Source organism: Typopeltis vanoorti, chromosome 12 (genome assembly GCF_054136105.1).
Source record: "Typopeltis vanoorti isolate ZY-2024b chromosome 12, IOZ_Tvanoo_1.0, whole genome shotgun sequence".
NCBI classification, from domain to species: domain Eukaryota; kingdom Metazoa; phylum Arthropoda; class Arachnida; order Uropygi; family Thelyphonidae; genus Typopeltis; species Typopeltis vanoorti.
In genome coordinates this window covers 35297075-35314505 of record NC_143560.1, presented here as the reverse complement: position 1 = coordinate 35314505, position 17431 = coordinate 35297075, and the positions used below count along the sequence as shown (strand labels likewise).

Below are 17431 nucleotides of genomic sequence, written 5' to 3'. Positions count from 1 at the left end.
TTTCCGATTTTGTTTCCATATGTTAGTTACAAATAGGTCAATGTCACGTATTCAGAAGAGGGGATCTTTCAAATAACTCACTATTTTTTTTTTTTTTTTTTTTCACTCGAACTTGCTTCGTTTTCCTTTAACACAGTATTGTAACCAGCCATAGCAACTGTTACTAAGCTCTTTCTGGAGACAAACACATTGCATTCTTCTGTTCACTCCCAGTAAGCAAACATATTAATCACTTGGTAGAATTTCGATAAGGACAAGTGGGTGTCGTCATAATAAGATTACTACGAAGGTGCGTTTTTAAAGGGGGTTGACAAGAGACTCGGATACGGAAAATAATCATGAGATTCGTTATTACAGACTCGTTTAGTGAGCCGAATTCGTAAATATACAGAATTCCCACACCCCACCCCTAAAATAGTGATCAAATAGAGATTGCAACTTCAGCATCTAATGTCAATGGAATGTAGAATCGAGAATCTGCTAACAGTCATAATTCCAATATCACATATATACGATAATGTATTACCATGGTGATGAGCTGTTGCTAGGTGATAAGTTCTTGCCATTACAGATTAGGGAGACAGGTTGCTTTTGCTTGCAGAAGTTTGTTTTCTTTTTCCAGCGTTGTATAATTTATTTAAAGTGATTTAAATTTAGAATTCTAAAACAAAATTCCGACAGATAGTAGGAGAAAGAACTAGAAAAACGACAGGTCCATTCTATTGCAGTTATCAAAACACTTCTGTGTTTTTTGAGATGGAGAAATCGGAAACAAAAATTCGAAGCAGGATTTTTTTTTTCGTTCAAGTTTGTTTGACAGATATTCAAACTTTCGCTCCGTTTGCCAGTGATGACGTGACGTTGACTGTTTCTTCTTCTTCGTTGTCTTCTGTCTATCGTCCAAACTCCGTTAGATACGCTCCGATCAGTACTCAAAAAGTGGGAGATAAAGAATTAGAGAGAGAGACGTGCACGCACTTACTCTTTGTTCTTGTTTTTCTTTTTCCTGCCGACATATCACTATCATCGTTTATTCCCCATCGACAGCGAAACATGATCGCGTGTCGAACGTTCTTTCTGTGTGTGGCCGCTCTTCTCCTGGGAAGGGGAGGAACACGCAGTCCCTGCACCCACTTGCAATTCGAGTGCAACAACAGCGAGTGCATCCCGTCGACGTTTCAATGCGACGGCACCGCCGATTGCAAGGACAGTTCGGACGAGTACGACTGTCCGGCTCCGTGTTCGTCTCTGTATTTCAAATGCGACAACTCGCAATGCATCGTGAAGAAGTGGATGTGCGACGGTTTGAAGGACTGCGACGATGGATCGGACGAGTATCCTTCGCTGTGTCAAGAGAGAGGTCTCAAGTGCGCCGACGACCAGTTCCGTTGCAGCTTCATCCCGCAGTGCATCGCCGACGATCAATTTTGCGACGGAGCCGTTGACTGCGCAGACGGCACGGACGAGCTCGACTGCATCACGCCGCCGACTGGGAGAGAGGAGGTTAACGAAACGTCGACAACCCCTCTGGTCACCGACTGTCAATCCGGAGATGCTTCGTGTGGCCAGGAGGTGTCGTGTCCCATAGAGAAAATTGCGTGCAACGACCACAGAGGTTGCATCCATCCTTCGCGAATATGTGACGGGTCGGTCCATTGTGCTGATGGATCGGACGAAGCCCACTGTTCGTGCTCTAAGGAAGAATTCCAGTGTGCCAATTCCAAGTGTATTTCCTTGCTCTTCCGTTGCGATGGAATCGTCGACTGCGATGATCTATCTGACGAAGAAAACTGTCACGCTCCTTTCCAAGACACATGCGATCCTAAACGTCAGTTTGACTGTGGAAACCACTCGTGCATTCCTCTGCATCTAGTGTGTGACTTCGTCAATCATTGCGGCTCTTGGGAAGATGAAAATTCCGAGAAATGTCAAGTGAACGAGTGTGCTCAAGACATTGACGGTTGTTCTCATCTGTGCATCGATCTACCCATCGGATTCCTCTGTGAGTGTCTTCCAGGATATCGATTGGTGAATGACACCGTTTGTGAGGACATCGACGAGTGTTCAATCTCTGGGTTTTGCTCCCAAGCCTGTGTCAACTCGCTTGGTAGCTATAAGTGCGAATGCATCGACGGTTACGTAGAAACCCCTGAAGATCCTCATTCATGCCAAGCAGCAAATCAACGGCCAAAGTTGTTGTACACTACAATCGACGCCATTTATCTTTTCGATTTGGAAACCTTAGAGAATGTAGTGGTAGCACGTGACATTCACGCCATCTTCGTGGATTACGATATGTCCACTCTCCGTTTCTTCTGGACGGATATGTTTGAATCGTGTATCAAAAGCATCGCATTGAATAGCAGTCAAGAAACGACTTGCTTAGTATCAAAAGACAGCGGGAACCCTGTGGGTGTTGCAGTGGATTGGGTTTATGGAAACATTTATTGGACGGACTCCAAGAAGAAGACCGTGGAGGTCGTGGATAGCAGTGGACAGAAGAGGAAGACATTAGTCAGTACCGAACTGGAGCACCCTGTGGCTATCGTACTCCATCCTGGAAGGAGTTGGCTGTTTTGGACTGATGGGAATGGCGATTTGGCTAAGATAGAACGATCTGGCATGGATGGTAGCGATCGGCGTTCTATTATCGAATCTGGTGGAGTTTATTCTCCCGGTAACCTGGCACTAGATTTGGTTCACGAGCGACTGTACTGGATTGATACCGAAGACTATGTGTTGCGCAGTAGTGACTTGAGTGGAGAAAACCAGCGGATGTTATCTTCACCTTCTCGATTACCCCATCCTATCTCCTTGGATGTCTTTGAAGATGTAATCTACTGGACAGACGCATCTAAGAATGGTTTCCATAGGACTAGATTTTCAGGTAAAAAGATCCCCGATGTTAAACTGAATCAACTACTGTATCCGCAGGATGTTCGTATCTATCATTCCTACAAGCAGCCTCTTCCACATGATACCCATTCCTGTTACCATGACAACTATTGTTCCTACTTGTGTCTGCGGACACCAAACGCTACTACAGAATCCTCAAGAGAATACGTCTGTGCCTGTCCAGATGACATGATCCTCGACAATGATATGCGCACTTGTAAGATGCCCGCAAATTCGTCGGAAGAACAAACGCCCCGTGGAATGAATTCCTTCAAACACAATGCCCCTACATCTGTAAAAAACAAAAGCACAAATCCCACTAGAATCGTGCTAATCAGTGGAGCTGTGGGAGGTTTGGCCGTGGGTCTCATTGGTATTATAGCATTTTTAGTTTACAGAAGATCATCCAGGAGACGAACGGTGAGGCTGGAGTTTGAAAACATGGTCTACCATTCAACAACCGAAATTCTATCGAAAGTAGAGAGAAACACTAAACAACCTGATAGTTCCAAAAGCACCCTGTTGAAGATGAGCAATGCAGATATCAATGGGGAGGAGTAAGACCTCTCTTTATGTCGCATTTCTTTCAACGTTCGAGATCTTGAGGGAGAAATGGATCTTCCCTCCTCCACTAATAAGCATTTGTGTACGAAGATCAACTGATGTTATTGCAGTGTTGTTTCCATGTGTTACTTAGCATTAACGAAATGGAATGCCAAGTCAATTTAGTCTTAGGGATCTTTACAATGCCCTAATCCAATATTTTACAGCAAAATTTCTCTTTGGTTGATTGTAAGACTAGAAATAAGACATTAGAGCTCTCTAGTTCCTTGTTACCGTTTTAGTTCAAGCAATATTATTGGTGTTCTGAGGTTATTGGAGAGGAAAAAACAAGTGAATATAATTTATATTTTTGTATATGATAGTTTTCTGAATTTTTTTATGTTAATAAGATTTGTTGTAAATTACCGGTGAATATGACACGAAAAATTATACCTTGACTAATCAATAAATTCTATAATTCTATAGTAAAAAAAATCACATGCTACGTAATTGATTGACTAAACTATTTAATTTAAATGACAATAAAAAAAAATCTTCGCTGTTACGAATATCGAACAAAATATTCCAGTGAATTAAATGGATCAAAATATGTGGAAAATAGCCCAACTTCTTCTCTCTCTCCTTGTTACTGTAGTCAAGAGGTAACAGGGCACATTTCTGACACCCATTATCATTCTATTGTTTCATTATATCTTGGTGTAGGCGACACCATATCCCGTACTTGAACTATGACCTGTGATTTTAAAATCCTGTGTTATCCAGATAAACTGCGCATAACAGCATTGTGTGTACGTGTGTCTGAGTATAAACAGTTTACCACTACTGAATGAAAATCTGTTTATCAGTGAAAAGACTTCTTACAGATAACACTATGATTCAGGTGGTCAATGTTACTTAGCGAACAACGTTCGCTAAGTTCTGATTGTAGTCATTCTCTTGTGATTGTAGTTTTAGTTCTTAGTTATCGACATTGTTATTCCATTTAAAGTTATTGTAGTCCATTCTTTTTTTTTTTTTTGCATCGTAACTATTCTGTTTGTACGCATGCCCAGTTATTAGACACTAAATATAACTTGATTTAAGAAATACGGGATCTTAATTATGTCTATTGAAGTAGGAACTGTTCATTTTTATTATAACCCGTGTAGTTGGTTCTGTTATCCCCCCCTCCGCTACCAGCGCTTCTCTGAGAAGGAAGTGCCGACTGTCAAAGGTCACAGATGTGGGATATGTCGGCGTGGTTGCTCTTTCAACCAAATAACAGGCTGCCAAGCGGGGAAGACTACGGGAATGTGTGAATCTGTGGGGCTATTACCTTTAATCGTTTACTAGCAGGCGACTGTGCTATCTCGGCAGACGGGAGGTGGCATGATTTCATAGGTGGCGGGGGCTGCACCATCCACTGCTCCAAAGGGCAGGAACTAACAACGCCATCGAGAACGGCTACACTGAAAGAATGGAGGGTGGAGGGGGTGGATGCATGTAGATGGGCGAATTAGACGCATCAAAAGAAATACATATGGAAAGATTGTGTAAATTTTAAAGGCAGCGTTGCATTTGCCCTCGACAACATAGTAACCTACTTGGATTTCGGGATGAGTAACATTATCGCGATAGCGCCCTCTTTATGAACAGATGATGACAAGGCCCAGAGAGAGAGATTTGTTTTTTTTTTCTTCTGGTGTATACATTGCACACATCTAAAAGCTGTATAACCACAAAGGCTTTTCATATCCACGTGTTTTTGTACTAAATTATGTAGACCCATTTGGATATACTTCCTGTCCATTTTATGAACCGGAATTGCAGTTTTTTTGCTGATATGTTCCCGCCATTTTTAAATTAGTCTTTAATTTATACTTCCTGAAAGATAAAGGTTTACATCCAATGCGAAATGACAGATGAAAATAATATATTGCCTACGAACTACGACAACTGATACCTTTTATCTTTTGTGGTTATTTACTATATTCGCAATTGGATTTTAACAGAACTATAACAAGTGAGTTATCATCGACAACAAGTGAATATGTGCTCATGGTTCAGGCATTTGTCTTACGATGGGGACAGTAACTCAATTAGACATGAAATCATTTTGTTAATACGTGTTTAAATACTAGTATCAACAGTTAACTTTCTCATTGACTGTTTCTCCATTTTCCTGGATATTTTTCAGGATATGCAGATATAAGACTCACTATTAATGTAATTTTTATGGGTTATAAATCAAACGCAATGGAATATGTTTGAGTGACACGTGAATTTTTTTTGACTTAGGACAATTTAACGAGTTTCTTCTCCACTTCCCATCCATCCTCATGCATGAGTGCTAGTATAGGTTGGACACAATTTCGACCCACTCCCAAACACGAGGGAGTGTGTCGAAATTTCACGAATGACATAAGATAAAGGATCCGTTTTCGGGTTTTTTTTTTTTTTTTTTTTTTTTTTTTTAATGGAGTTGGGGATCGTCTAGTGCAGGGTTTCTCAAACTGTGTTCCCTCGAGAAGTTCTATAATTTGTCATTTTAGTTTTCTAAGCATTTTTCATGAATAAATATTTTATTGTGGAAATATTCTGAGGAGAATAATATTCGTGGATATGTCGAAAAGCTCGGAGACCCAGAACGCCTAATAACATCCGTGTATCGTTAATTTTCACACATCGAAACCTTTCAACATTTGGGAAAGGGAATACCGCTGTTTATGACGGGTCATAAAAATTGCCTGCAAGCCCATTACAACAATGGGCGGCGTATCCTCTGTTCTCAAAACTGAACGAAATAACATCTGTGTTGCAAAAGTCAGTGACCAATCAGCAAGGAAGTAGAAAGAAAAATTTTGCACTGAAATTGAAGATCACGGTAGTCTGTATCCGGTTCTCAAATCCATTAATACTGATTTTTTTTTTAAAGTAATAAGCCTACAGATTTAAATTTTTATATGAATAAGAGACAATGGACTTTGTTTAATTTTGGTGTTAAGAAATCTCTTATTGAAGGTGTTTGTGACGCAACAGATAGCGATTCATCCACCTCCAGCCTACAAAGCGATCTCCAGGATGTGTAAAAGGAGGGGAAAACTACCAGCACACACGAGAAAAAGTCTGCATTCACTCGCAAGTACTTATAAGAATATTATTAATTTTTGGTGATCAGAATGGGATATGTCAATGAAAATCAGCACAAATTAATTTAATGATGGTTTAATAGATGTTTAATTAATTAATAATTAATTATCAATGATTAATTAATAATAAAATCAGTTAGATTACCAATTAATTATTAATTAATACATTACAAAATAACCAAGGTGTTTCGTGAAAATTTCAGGATTTGTGAAGTGTTCCGTCGTAGAAAAAGTTTGAGAAACCCTGGTCCAGTGGAATGTTCAGTGGATCCTCCACGATATGTCCTGCGATTCCATGGAAGTACCAAGTCGTTATTATAGACTGGAGGAACTTTATTTCAAATTCATTCTCGTGCTTAAAACATACCAAATTTTACATATTTGCGGAGTGCTCCACGTTTCAGTACCAAAAAACCGAATTAAATTTGCGTTTTCAGATCTGATTCGTTTCCTATCTTTCAAAGTGGACCAAAGTAACACGCTCAAAGTTCCTTACGTGATATAAAAAAAGTTAACATTAACATCCTCTTGAAAAAAAAAAAAAAAGTGGGAGACGTCTTTATTTTTCCGATGACATTCCAAAGAGTTATCTGCAGTCTGCATTGCTAGACAAAGCAATAAACTACGATTTACGCCAAAGGTTTGGAATCCAGATCCAAATCTTCTAACAATTGAAATATAGACGAGTCGTTGGTTAAAAAGATCATTCCACAACGTCAGCAACCTTGATCAGGTCTTTTCAATTGAAGGTGAGTTAACCGGTCTCATACGGAGGTGTTTTCTAGAAACTCGGGATTTTCGTCCCCCAAAACAGCAAAGCTGTCCAGTGAACCTACACACACGTCTACAGACATAAAATATTTATCCCTAGAGGGATACAGCAGAGGAATGGCAAGCCGGCTGCCTTAAATTGCCTAAAAGTCCACAGGACTCAACCCCTCTTGGACAGATGAGAACTGGATGGATGGAATTTGTCTGCTTCGGAGCTTGATTTTGATATAACGGAGCAGTTTATCCACCGTACATAATCTGTCAATGCTTACGTTCACCGGATGGTTCGTATGTTTAGTGGTAGGATGAGAAACCTCAAATTTCTGGGCGGGAGGGGGAGGGGGGGTGAGACTTAACCATCTCTGTATAAAACAAGCGTAATTGTGTTGACTTCAGAATCCTCCATCCGTATAAAGATTGGTCGCTTCCAATTTAGTTAGAAAGATAGGTTTCAAACTTATCTTTCTAACTCAATGGTATCGTCACTGTAGGCTGGAAGTTGTATGCATGACAATTCTTCACTTTTATTGTAGTTGTATGTAACCAATTCTTCATTGCCTTTCTCGGTGCTCTGAGCCAGAGAATAAAGAATAGGTTTCAGATGCCGTCTTTGTTTGCCAACATTTATTTATTTGATTTCATGCCTAAATTTGCTCTGTTCTTTATCTATTGACATCTTTCCATGTACATACGAGTACTCGTATTCTGGCTCTCGTGTTCTCTACTCGTGTTCAGTCTTCCGATATTTTATTTCGACACGTTTATATCTTCCATGTATTCCGTGTACATTGTTGTTTTTCTGTCTATTTACGTTATACTCTTCTTCGTTTATCTTTCTATCTCTTTGTACATCTGTCTATTCGTGTCCTGTCTACATTTTCGCTTTTTCCTTCTGTGTTTTCTATCTTTTTTTTTTTCTACACCTGTCTTCTTGTGTCTATCTTCCTATCTCTCTTGTCTGCGTCTTTCCCTGTCTATCTATCTATCATGTATTCGCTTTCTTAGAGTTGCCCGTGTCATTATTGGTTGCTTGTGTGTGTGTGTGTGTGTGTGTGTGCGCGCGCGCGCGCCCCCACCTTTCTTAAATTCCAAGCGATCCCTTAATGACGATAATTCCGCAGTGAACTATTACCTTCCGTATGCGGGACGTGGCCATGTGGTCGCTCAGAACGTGACATTTTCGTGACTGGAGCGCAAAACGCGTGAGGCGAGACAACTCTTCTTCCACCGTCGTACGTGTGCGTACGTCACCCGAAAGGGGTCACTGACATGACGGCTACCATTGACGACTGCCAGAGAGAGAGAGAGAGAGAGAGAGGTGGCGGCTGGGTTCTGTCATGCCGGTGACCTCCCGCCAGAGTAAGGTGCGTGCGAAAGCTCCGTAACGACACACACACACACACACACACACACACACACACACACACACACACACAGGCAGCGGGATGGATGGATGGACAGAGAAGACCGTTGCTCGTTCTGGTTGTCCTAGTTTTAAGGCGGCGCACGAGCTTCATCAGCACACCCCGCACTTGGCAGTCTGTCACCGATCCGGCTGCTCTCCAAAGAGCGCGTGCTTTTCATTTTTGCACCGGGTACGTTTTTTGTTCATCCTTCTGGTAGGAGGGGGGAGAGGATTTGTTCGATGCCCTACAAGAATCTCTCAGCGATGTCACATGACCAGTTGTTTTAGTTACGGGTAAGATATAGAGAACTAAATTCGATTGGTAGTGACATCTAGTGGTGGTTGGTAGTCGGTGCTATATGAAAACAATATTCGATCATTGATTTGAAATGGTAACGAAATTAATATTTTTCGATCATGTGGCTGGTGATCTCTAAAATAAACATTTTCTTCTGAGTGGGGGAGCGAGTAAATGTGAATAAGATAGGAGATTTCGAAAGAGTGTGTGTGTGAAAGAGAAAGAGAGAGAGAGAGAGAGAGAGAGAGAGAGAGAGAAAGCGAAAGAGAGAGAGAGACAGGCCTGGTATTGTTGTTCTGATTGGTGGTTGATGCGATCAAGTTATGAGGCCGATGTATTATGCATATCCGCGCGGTTAGCCTAGTGGCTTTGCGCTTCGCAACCATATGCCTGGAGAAGGAGTGTCCTAGGTTCGATTCCCGTCGACGACGTGAGGAGCTTAAGGATCTTCCTTAGCCAGTTAGCCGGTTTTGGGCGTGGACAGCAGGGTTTTCTCTCCCAGTTTATCTGGGGTTTTTCATCTCGCAACCAGGTAAACCGGCCCCGTGAACACACACGGAATACAGCCAGGAATGCCTAAGACGATCCCTCCAGCCATAGGTCTGAATTGGCGGCTATGCCGGTCCCGAGCCTGGATAAAAAATAGGGCGGGGGATTGAGGTGGTGCCGTACCTCCTCGTAAAAGGGGCTCACGCCCCTTGAATCACCATACGAAATAAAAAAAAATATTATGCCGGTTAATTGCAAGTGTTCTATGGCTGAGTTTTCTGTTTTTTTTCGGGACAATAAACTTCCCCTTTTTCGGGAGAGGGGAAGTTTACCTTCTACCTCCTAAGAAGACCGGGATGAAAAAGAAAAAAAACTTTTGAAAAGGTTCTTCGTATACTAGACATGACTTGAACACACGACTAAAAGGCTCAACGAAAACTCTGGAACAAAAAATTCAAATATCTGAGACCTTGGGGGACATCTTCAAGCTCGAACATGTAATAAATAATCAACGATTTGTCATTTAAAAAAAAATCGGTGTCGGTGATGTGTTAAAATAAATCAAAATGCGTGAAAGTCAACTGCAAGGCAAAACCATTTAACTATTACTTGTTGGGAGCATATAAAGCAAAAAAAAAAAAAAAAAGTGAATGTAAAGAGAGCATCGCATCTTCTTAGGAAAATCAGCCCTTATGGAACCTCACACCATGAAAATTCAACACGATAAGGAAATTTAGAAGGCGACATGATTAATCTACGTTTTGTTGTGCTCATCTATCGGCTGAGAGAAATTCTTTATTAGGCAATGGAGGGGCCCCCACGCTTCCCCTTTTGAACTTTGTACCACCCTCTCTTAAGTACCCGCTGCCGAAAGAGAGAGGCGTTGACCCAACGAACTTTCCAAATTCAAATAAAAAAAAAAAAGAAAGCGAAAGTGAAAAAATATTTGAATGAAATAGAATGATAAATAGATCTAAGAAGTCCGACTAAAACATTTTCGAACTGGACTGTATTTTTCTTTCTCTAAGAATATGTGCATTTATCTACTGGTTGTTCACAGTGTCCCCAGTACTTGACAACATAATCTGGTTTAGAAAACTTCCTTTTTTTTTTTTTTTTTTTTTTTTTTTTTTTTTTTTTTTTTTTGCCCAGGATGTGATTCCATCTTCTTCCCGTTAACCTTATGCGTCAAAACTCACTTATATATATATATATATATATATATATATTTTTTTTTTGAAAGAAAGTCCAGCACAGATGACGTAAAGGCGCATCAGACCTTTTGATAAAATACTTTAGAACAATTTAAATAAATCTTCCTATTTCATTAGCTAGTTCACGTTCAGTTTCTTTATCCTCGCCACATTCTCATCCGTTTATTTCATTAGCAGACACCCTCAATGGTTAACATTATGAAAGAAGTCGCTACTTATTCCAAGCAATTTACAACCAATGGAATGGTTCAGTTGTGTTCATTATTTAAGCTAAAATTTCAAATATACATCGAATGATGCAAGAGTCTCTTCTATTCTACACCTGGCGTACAAATTTTGCACTAATTCGTTAGTGTCATCTGTCAGTCGATTAGTCTGGAAACTTTTTCATCATAATGTTTGATAAAAGAAATGTATTTTGATAAAAAGTGTATGAGATCGCAAAATAAGTGTCATTAGTAAACTTTGAACTAACAAGTAATGGATAAGTTGCGTGTATTTCGTTTTCAATTGAAGATGAGTTAGTCAGTCTCGTACGGAGGGGTTCAGTTTTTCCTCAAAGAAACTCGTATTTTGCACTCCTCCAGAAAATTCGCCCAGGAGAAAACACTCGGTGTACACACAAAAATATGTATTTAGGCATAAAACTAACGAACTTGTCCTAAAATTATGGTAACGAAATTAATCTGCGCAGGCAGATTAATTTCTTACAGGCCTTAAGGACCTGTTAGTAGAATAAAACAATTTTTTGTACATTTTTTACTCTCTCTTTTATTCTAACTCTAACGAATATATTGACCAAACTATTTTCCAAAGTTTGTAGATGTAGAAAAGGTTTGGGGTTTTGCGTGGAACCAAAAAAAAAAAAAAAAAAGCCTTCCGTAACGCGAAGACTTTTATATTCCGTGAGGCGTAGCAACACTAACAACAAACAACACGTTTGGTCGCACAAACACACACCCAGTGCCATCAAATTTAACACCTTCTTGCCGTGGACCAGTCTGGAGTGGGAAAAAAAAAAAAAAAAAAGTCTTTTAACAACTCATGACTTCTCGCAGAGTCGAGTGCGTCCATGGGCGAAGCGGAAAACAACTCCGGTGAACTAGCTGCTACCATCAAACTGCTATTTTATATTGGGGAAAACTATCCAGGCTTCGGTCTGCTAAGTTGTTTCTAAGAAGTAAGTAAAGGTAGATTTCTTTGAACAAACTCTCTCTTAGTTCACTAGAAGGAAAAAAAAAAAAAAAAAAAAGTTTTTTTTTTTTTTTAGTTTGGAAATTTTCATTCTAGTTCCAAGTGTTGTCGATAGAGGGCGCATTAAACGCTTTTTTTTGACGGAAATGTATTTTTGAGAATTTTTCTTAACACTTTCGCTTGAAATTAACAGTTTATCAGTACGGCCGAAAGAGGGCGTGTCTGTCGTGGCTTTTAATTTATTTCTTCTATTTATCAATTTCATGTCAGAGAATTTTTAAAAATAATAAAAAAAAAAAAAAAGCTCTCCCTGCTTCTGTTTGCCACCGGTAGAGGGCGACTTGCTAAACACTTTTCTGAGATATATTTTCAGCTTTTCATGTGTATCGCGTAATTGAAATCCGGATGAAACATAAATCAGCTTTTTTGTAAGGGAGCGCCGATAATGAAAAGGCGTCAATGTAAACCTGAACCTCGTTGAAGCGATGTCCTCGTGCTGTCCTTAGCTGAACCCTTGCTATGCATATTTGCTGTGTACGTATGGTAGGAAAAAAAGAACCATAATTTAACCATATTAAGCCTCGTCCTCACACACAATAAATGTATTCCTGGGACTATAGAAAGCGTTCTTAAAATTCAGTGGGCGTCAGAAGGTCAAGATCTCCTTAGCAAGGAAGAAAATAGGAGATTCCTAATATCACGCGAATAGAAACTTGAATTGGGTGTAGTAGATGGTCGCGCTCAGCTTTTTACCGTACGTGAGGTCAGGTACATGTAAGGGGAAAATAAGGCTCCTCCTCGTGGTGCTATTTTAAGCTGCGTGCCTTCTGCATTGATATTTCCATCTTCTTGCTCTCTCTATCTCTCCAAAAAGGCTGACGTCAGAGCAATGCTCTTATCATATCACCTAAGTCTAGTTCAATGATTTTTAAATAGAAACATAGAAACAGACTCTCGCGTTGTGATTGTGATCTTTGACCGAACGAGAGATCAGCAGTCAATAAAATACTTAAATTTTTAAAAAAGAATGTGCACAACGAACGAACAAAGAAAAATACTAAAGCGGCTTAATGGTTTTACAAGTGTCTTCATTTAAAAGTTTGAAAAATGCAAGCACTAAGTGATTTCTTTTAATACTGAAATTGCACTGTTTGGTACAAAATGCCCAGTATTAGTAGTAATGTGTTGCAATTAATGAAATGGTTAATTTGAAAGTTTATTTATTATTTATTTATTATTTTTGTAACACGAGTGTTCAGTATTAAAAATGCTAATATATTTAGTTTCCAATTTAATTTTATAACAAATTTAAATTTAATTTAAAATATAGTATTTTATTCTATTTAATTATAATTATGATTTTTAATATATCATAAGACGACATGTACTATGGGGCAATAGGATTATCACACACGGGGGGGTGAGGGTTTACAGATCCTGATTTTTATTTAAAAAAAATAATAAAATTATGAATACATTTTGCATCGCTGCATATATCTTGCATAATCACTAAGATAACGATGTATAGTCAAAAAAATAAGAAAGTATCAGCACCCTAACTTTAGTTTAGAAGTCTCAATACCCTTCCACTGTAATGTGCTGATGGCGCCACTTCCACAGACTGAAGGAGGTGCTGTCTACTATTCAGGATCACGTCAATGTAACAAAGGCGAATATACATCCTATCTGATCATTTTGTGCGTGCATCGGCTGGTTTGTGTGTTTTGTGCATGGTTGGGAGAAGCCAAGTTTCCCACAGGAAAACATGCTAGCTTTGTATGAGATCCCTAAATTACCTTAGCTGAAAAACCCTTGTTAAAATAACAATTTTATATTAATTCAGGCTCTTTGTAATACTGATACGCGGTCGTTTTATAATATTCCAGAACTACATTATTTAACGTAAAACTAGGCAACTGTTTCGGTAATGAAAGCCACAGAATATTGTATAAATACATTAACGATTCCACACAACCATGCATTCAGTTATTGGTCAGCTATGGAACTTTCGTATGTCCAGAAACAATGTAAACTGGCTCCATTAAATGCAGTGGGTGGGCATTATTGATTTCGAAGAGGAAAACAGTTGCTGTCCTATGCATGGTTGGAGAACTCGCTCTCAGAAACCAGTTTAACATGAACGCAGATATATTTGTCGTTTGTTTTTATCTTTTACAAGCATTCTCCCACGATATTGAAGTATTACATTTCTTACACGTATCAAAATATCTTTAATTACTCCTTTGCTTGCAAACTTCATAACTGATACTTCTCGGAAGACTTCACAGAGGATAGTGACCACAGAGAAAACGCGTGTTCATCATCACATGTTTACGTAATGATGAACCATACCATTATTACTTGGGTTTATCCAACTACTGCATGAATTAAGAGATGATCCTGGATTTAATTCTTCCTGTTATTAATATTGATATTTTTGTAAGATAACAGTGGATTCTTTGCGATCGATTTTACATGAGTCTGATTCATGTGTCCTAAAAGTCTCTCTCTCTCTCTGTCTCTCTTCATCGTCAATCGTGAAAAAGAGTCGGACTCACTCCATAGGTTTAAGTTGAGTGCACACATCCGTCAGACCTTCTGGCAAAACGCCAGTGAAGACACAGATGAACGCAGGGGAAGAAGCAATTGGTTACCACAAAAAAAAAAAAAAAGGGTCATTGCCACGTGGAATTTTCAACTTAAAAAAAAAAATCTATCCCCACAAATAACCCAATGCCTAGCACTCTTTCGTAGTTATATTATGTAGATATTGAATACATTTGATTGAGAAAACTCCTATTAGTTGTCACATGACAGTTTTTTTTTATTATTATACCGTAGATGTGTTTCCTATATTTGGGAGTGGTGGTGTATATATCCACGATGCATGCAGTAAGTCGTGTCACAATTAATTAAAGGAACAATCTTCGATCATCGAGGGTCTTCTAAGACCTGTAACGTGCCATCTTTAGATAGCCCAGAAAAAGAGCGTTGTAACCAGCAGGGTATTAAGATCACGTGCTCAGATAACATTTAAGCGAGTTACTGGCGAGATAACAATCACTCGGTTCATAATTCTTCTGTTGTGCTCTTGACTAATGGGGTAACACACCCTTTCTTTAAACACCACTTAACATCGGGTCTTAAACCATCCTTTCTGTTCTTAGATGCAGTGATGATGATAGCGTTGGTTGGAGATGGAGAAAAACATGGACAAAAGAGAAGACAGATGGTCGAATTGGAACTTGGAGCTAAATTAAACTAAATTGTTGGACAGAGAATAGCTAGGAGTGATGCTCTGACTGTTGCTTGGTCGTATCGAATAGAAAAAAAAGAGGAATATTGAGTCTGGAAGTGGTTGATGTGTTAAAAGGGTCTTTCAGCATCCTTTTAGCGTTTCTGTTTACAAACTGATTTTCTTTATTTCTAGTGGTTGGTCCAAAAAAGTCTTCGACTTAAATCTTGCTCTTCCGTGAAGAGTATTTTTTTTTTTTTTTTTTTTGAAGGTCACATCGATACACACTCAGATTAGAATATAGGCCGGATCAGAATTATATATACACAAAACTGCATAAGAAGATTTTAAACTGACTTGTAATTTACGTTAAAGCGTTGGATGGCTTTAGCATGAATGGCTAAAACAGCAGAAGAAAAAAAGGTGTCTCTGTTGTTCGTCAAAATGAAAATAACAATAATTTACGACAAAATCAAATATTAACGTTGAATCTCTATTTGCATTTTCTTCATCAGTACAGAAAGATAGTTACACTTTTTACAGACATAAACAAAATTAATTATACAATTTGGTAGAGCTACGCGCATCTGTAGAGCGACAAACGACCCTTACACTGAAAATACGTCATCATTAATGATGACGTATTTTCAGTGTAGTCCAATAATGCAATTAGCGTCAATAATGAATTAAAATAATTGACTTATTTTAATTCAAATTAGTAAACTTTCCAGTAGTAAACAGCAGTATATATACGATCACAGATGCGAGATCCCTCGACACTTCTACGCATGGCAGAAGAAGGCGAATCCATTCCGATAATAGGGTAATCAATGTGTTTTGGAATGAGTGTTTATTATTATACGTTGGAAAATTAGCTTCTTTTATAAAAATTCTAGGTTTAAAAGTGGTAACTATTTTGCTTGTACAACAGTTGGACAATTTTACGTACAAAGTACGTGATTTCGCGTGTTGTCCTTACTTCCCCCCTTCAACATGAATTGACTCTTCTTGGCACTGTGCCAACAAGGGTTCTCGCATCTGTGGTCGGACTTATTCAAGTACATCAAAAATAATTACTGTGCAAGCAGAATTCGTCGTTACCATGGCAACATGACGCCATATTTGTCTTAGTAGACAAGCAGACGAAGCAATTTTATTATATAGAAAAAATATCAATTAGCAACGGGGTGGGGCTAGCAGAAGTTATGACGAGCTAGATTAAAGGCTGTCACGGAGTATACCCCCCAGAATAGGGGATAAGAGGAGTACGCATGCGTACTTCACATTTCATTCTGCTGTCATAAATGCAAACCGTGCATTCAGAGATTTAAATATGTGTTTTAAGAATTAAGACGACATTCTCATTACTGAGTTTTTCGTCTTAATTCCATCAACCACAACGATTAATTACTGTCTTAGTTGCTTTGGCTGTCATCTTAAACAACAACACTAAAAATCGAACGGATTCATTGGAGTATGCTTTTTGAAACGGTAAGGAAAGATTTACTTAAACAACCAATACAAGATTTCTAGAAAAAAAACTTTTTTAAAGAAAGAAAAAGCCGAAAAGTCGGTTTTTTCCGTAGACAGCACAAAAATCGTCTGAATGAGAAGATGGGTGGTTGAACCACAGTTGTAGTTTCAGCATGAAAAAAAAAAAAAAAAAAAAAAAAAAAAAAAAAAAAACGACTGCCATTTAGGCAAGTTTTGTACGTTTATCCTTTCTCAAATAGTAGGCTATTTATTTGTTGCTATGGTAATATTTAATAAAGAAAACTCGGGTTTTTCGTCCCCCAGAACAGGCAAATCGGCCCCGTAAACACATGCATCTACGGATATAGGACACACCAAGAGACATAGGATTAACCACCAGAAACATGATAATTATGAAATTTATAAGACCGCTAGAAGTGTCAAGTGCTATAGAAACATGATTTTCCTGTACGGCTTTATGGACACAATGCCTTAATGCCCAAGAGTTTTTATTAGCTTTCGCATAACCAAGTTGTAGTCACCCGAACACATCACTTCCATTAGCTTATTAAACTTCCGAGTTACTATTGCACGCACCATAAATTGACTTTCTTTCTTTTTTTCATGTCTGTATAAATAAAGAGGAAGGGGGAAAAAATATAAGAAACATATATAAGAAAACAAATTTTTAGCCAATAATAATAATAAAAAAACAGGGACAAATATAAACTAGCATAATTATTACGTTAACTATTTTTAATTGTC

General features: G+C 38.7%; 2 protein-coding genes across 2 annotated transcripts in view; both read left to right on the top strand.

Annotated features, from left to right (window-relative positions):
• Positions 1–17431, top strand: part of LOC150100687 (uncharacterized) — a 185840-nt gene that overhangs the window by 96863 nt on the left and 71546 nt on the right. The window lies entirely within an intron of this gene.
• On the top strand, positions 912–3815 carry LOC150100688 (low-density lipoprotein receptor-related protein 8-like). The gene has a single exon (XM_090401374.1). The coding sequence runs from the start codon at positions 1054–1056 to the stop codon at positions 3454–3456; it is 2403 nt and encodes an 800-aa protein (XP_090257500.1). The 5' UTR covers positions 912–1053; the 3' UTR covers positions 3457–3815.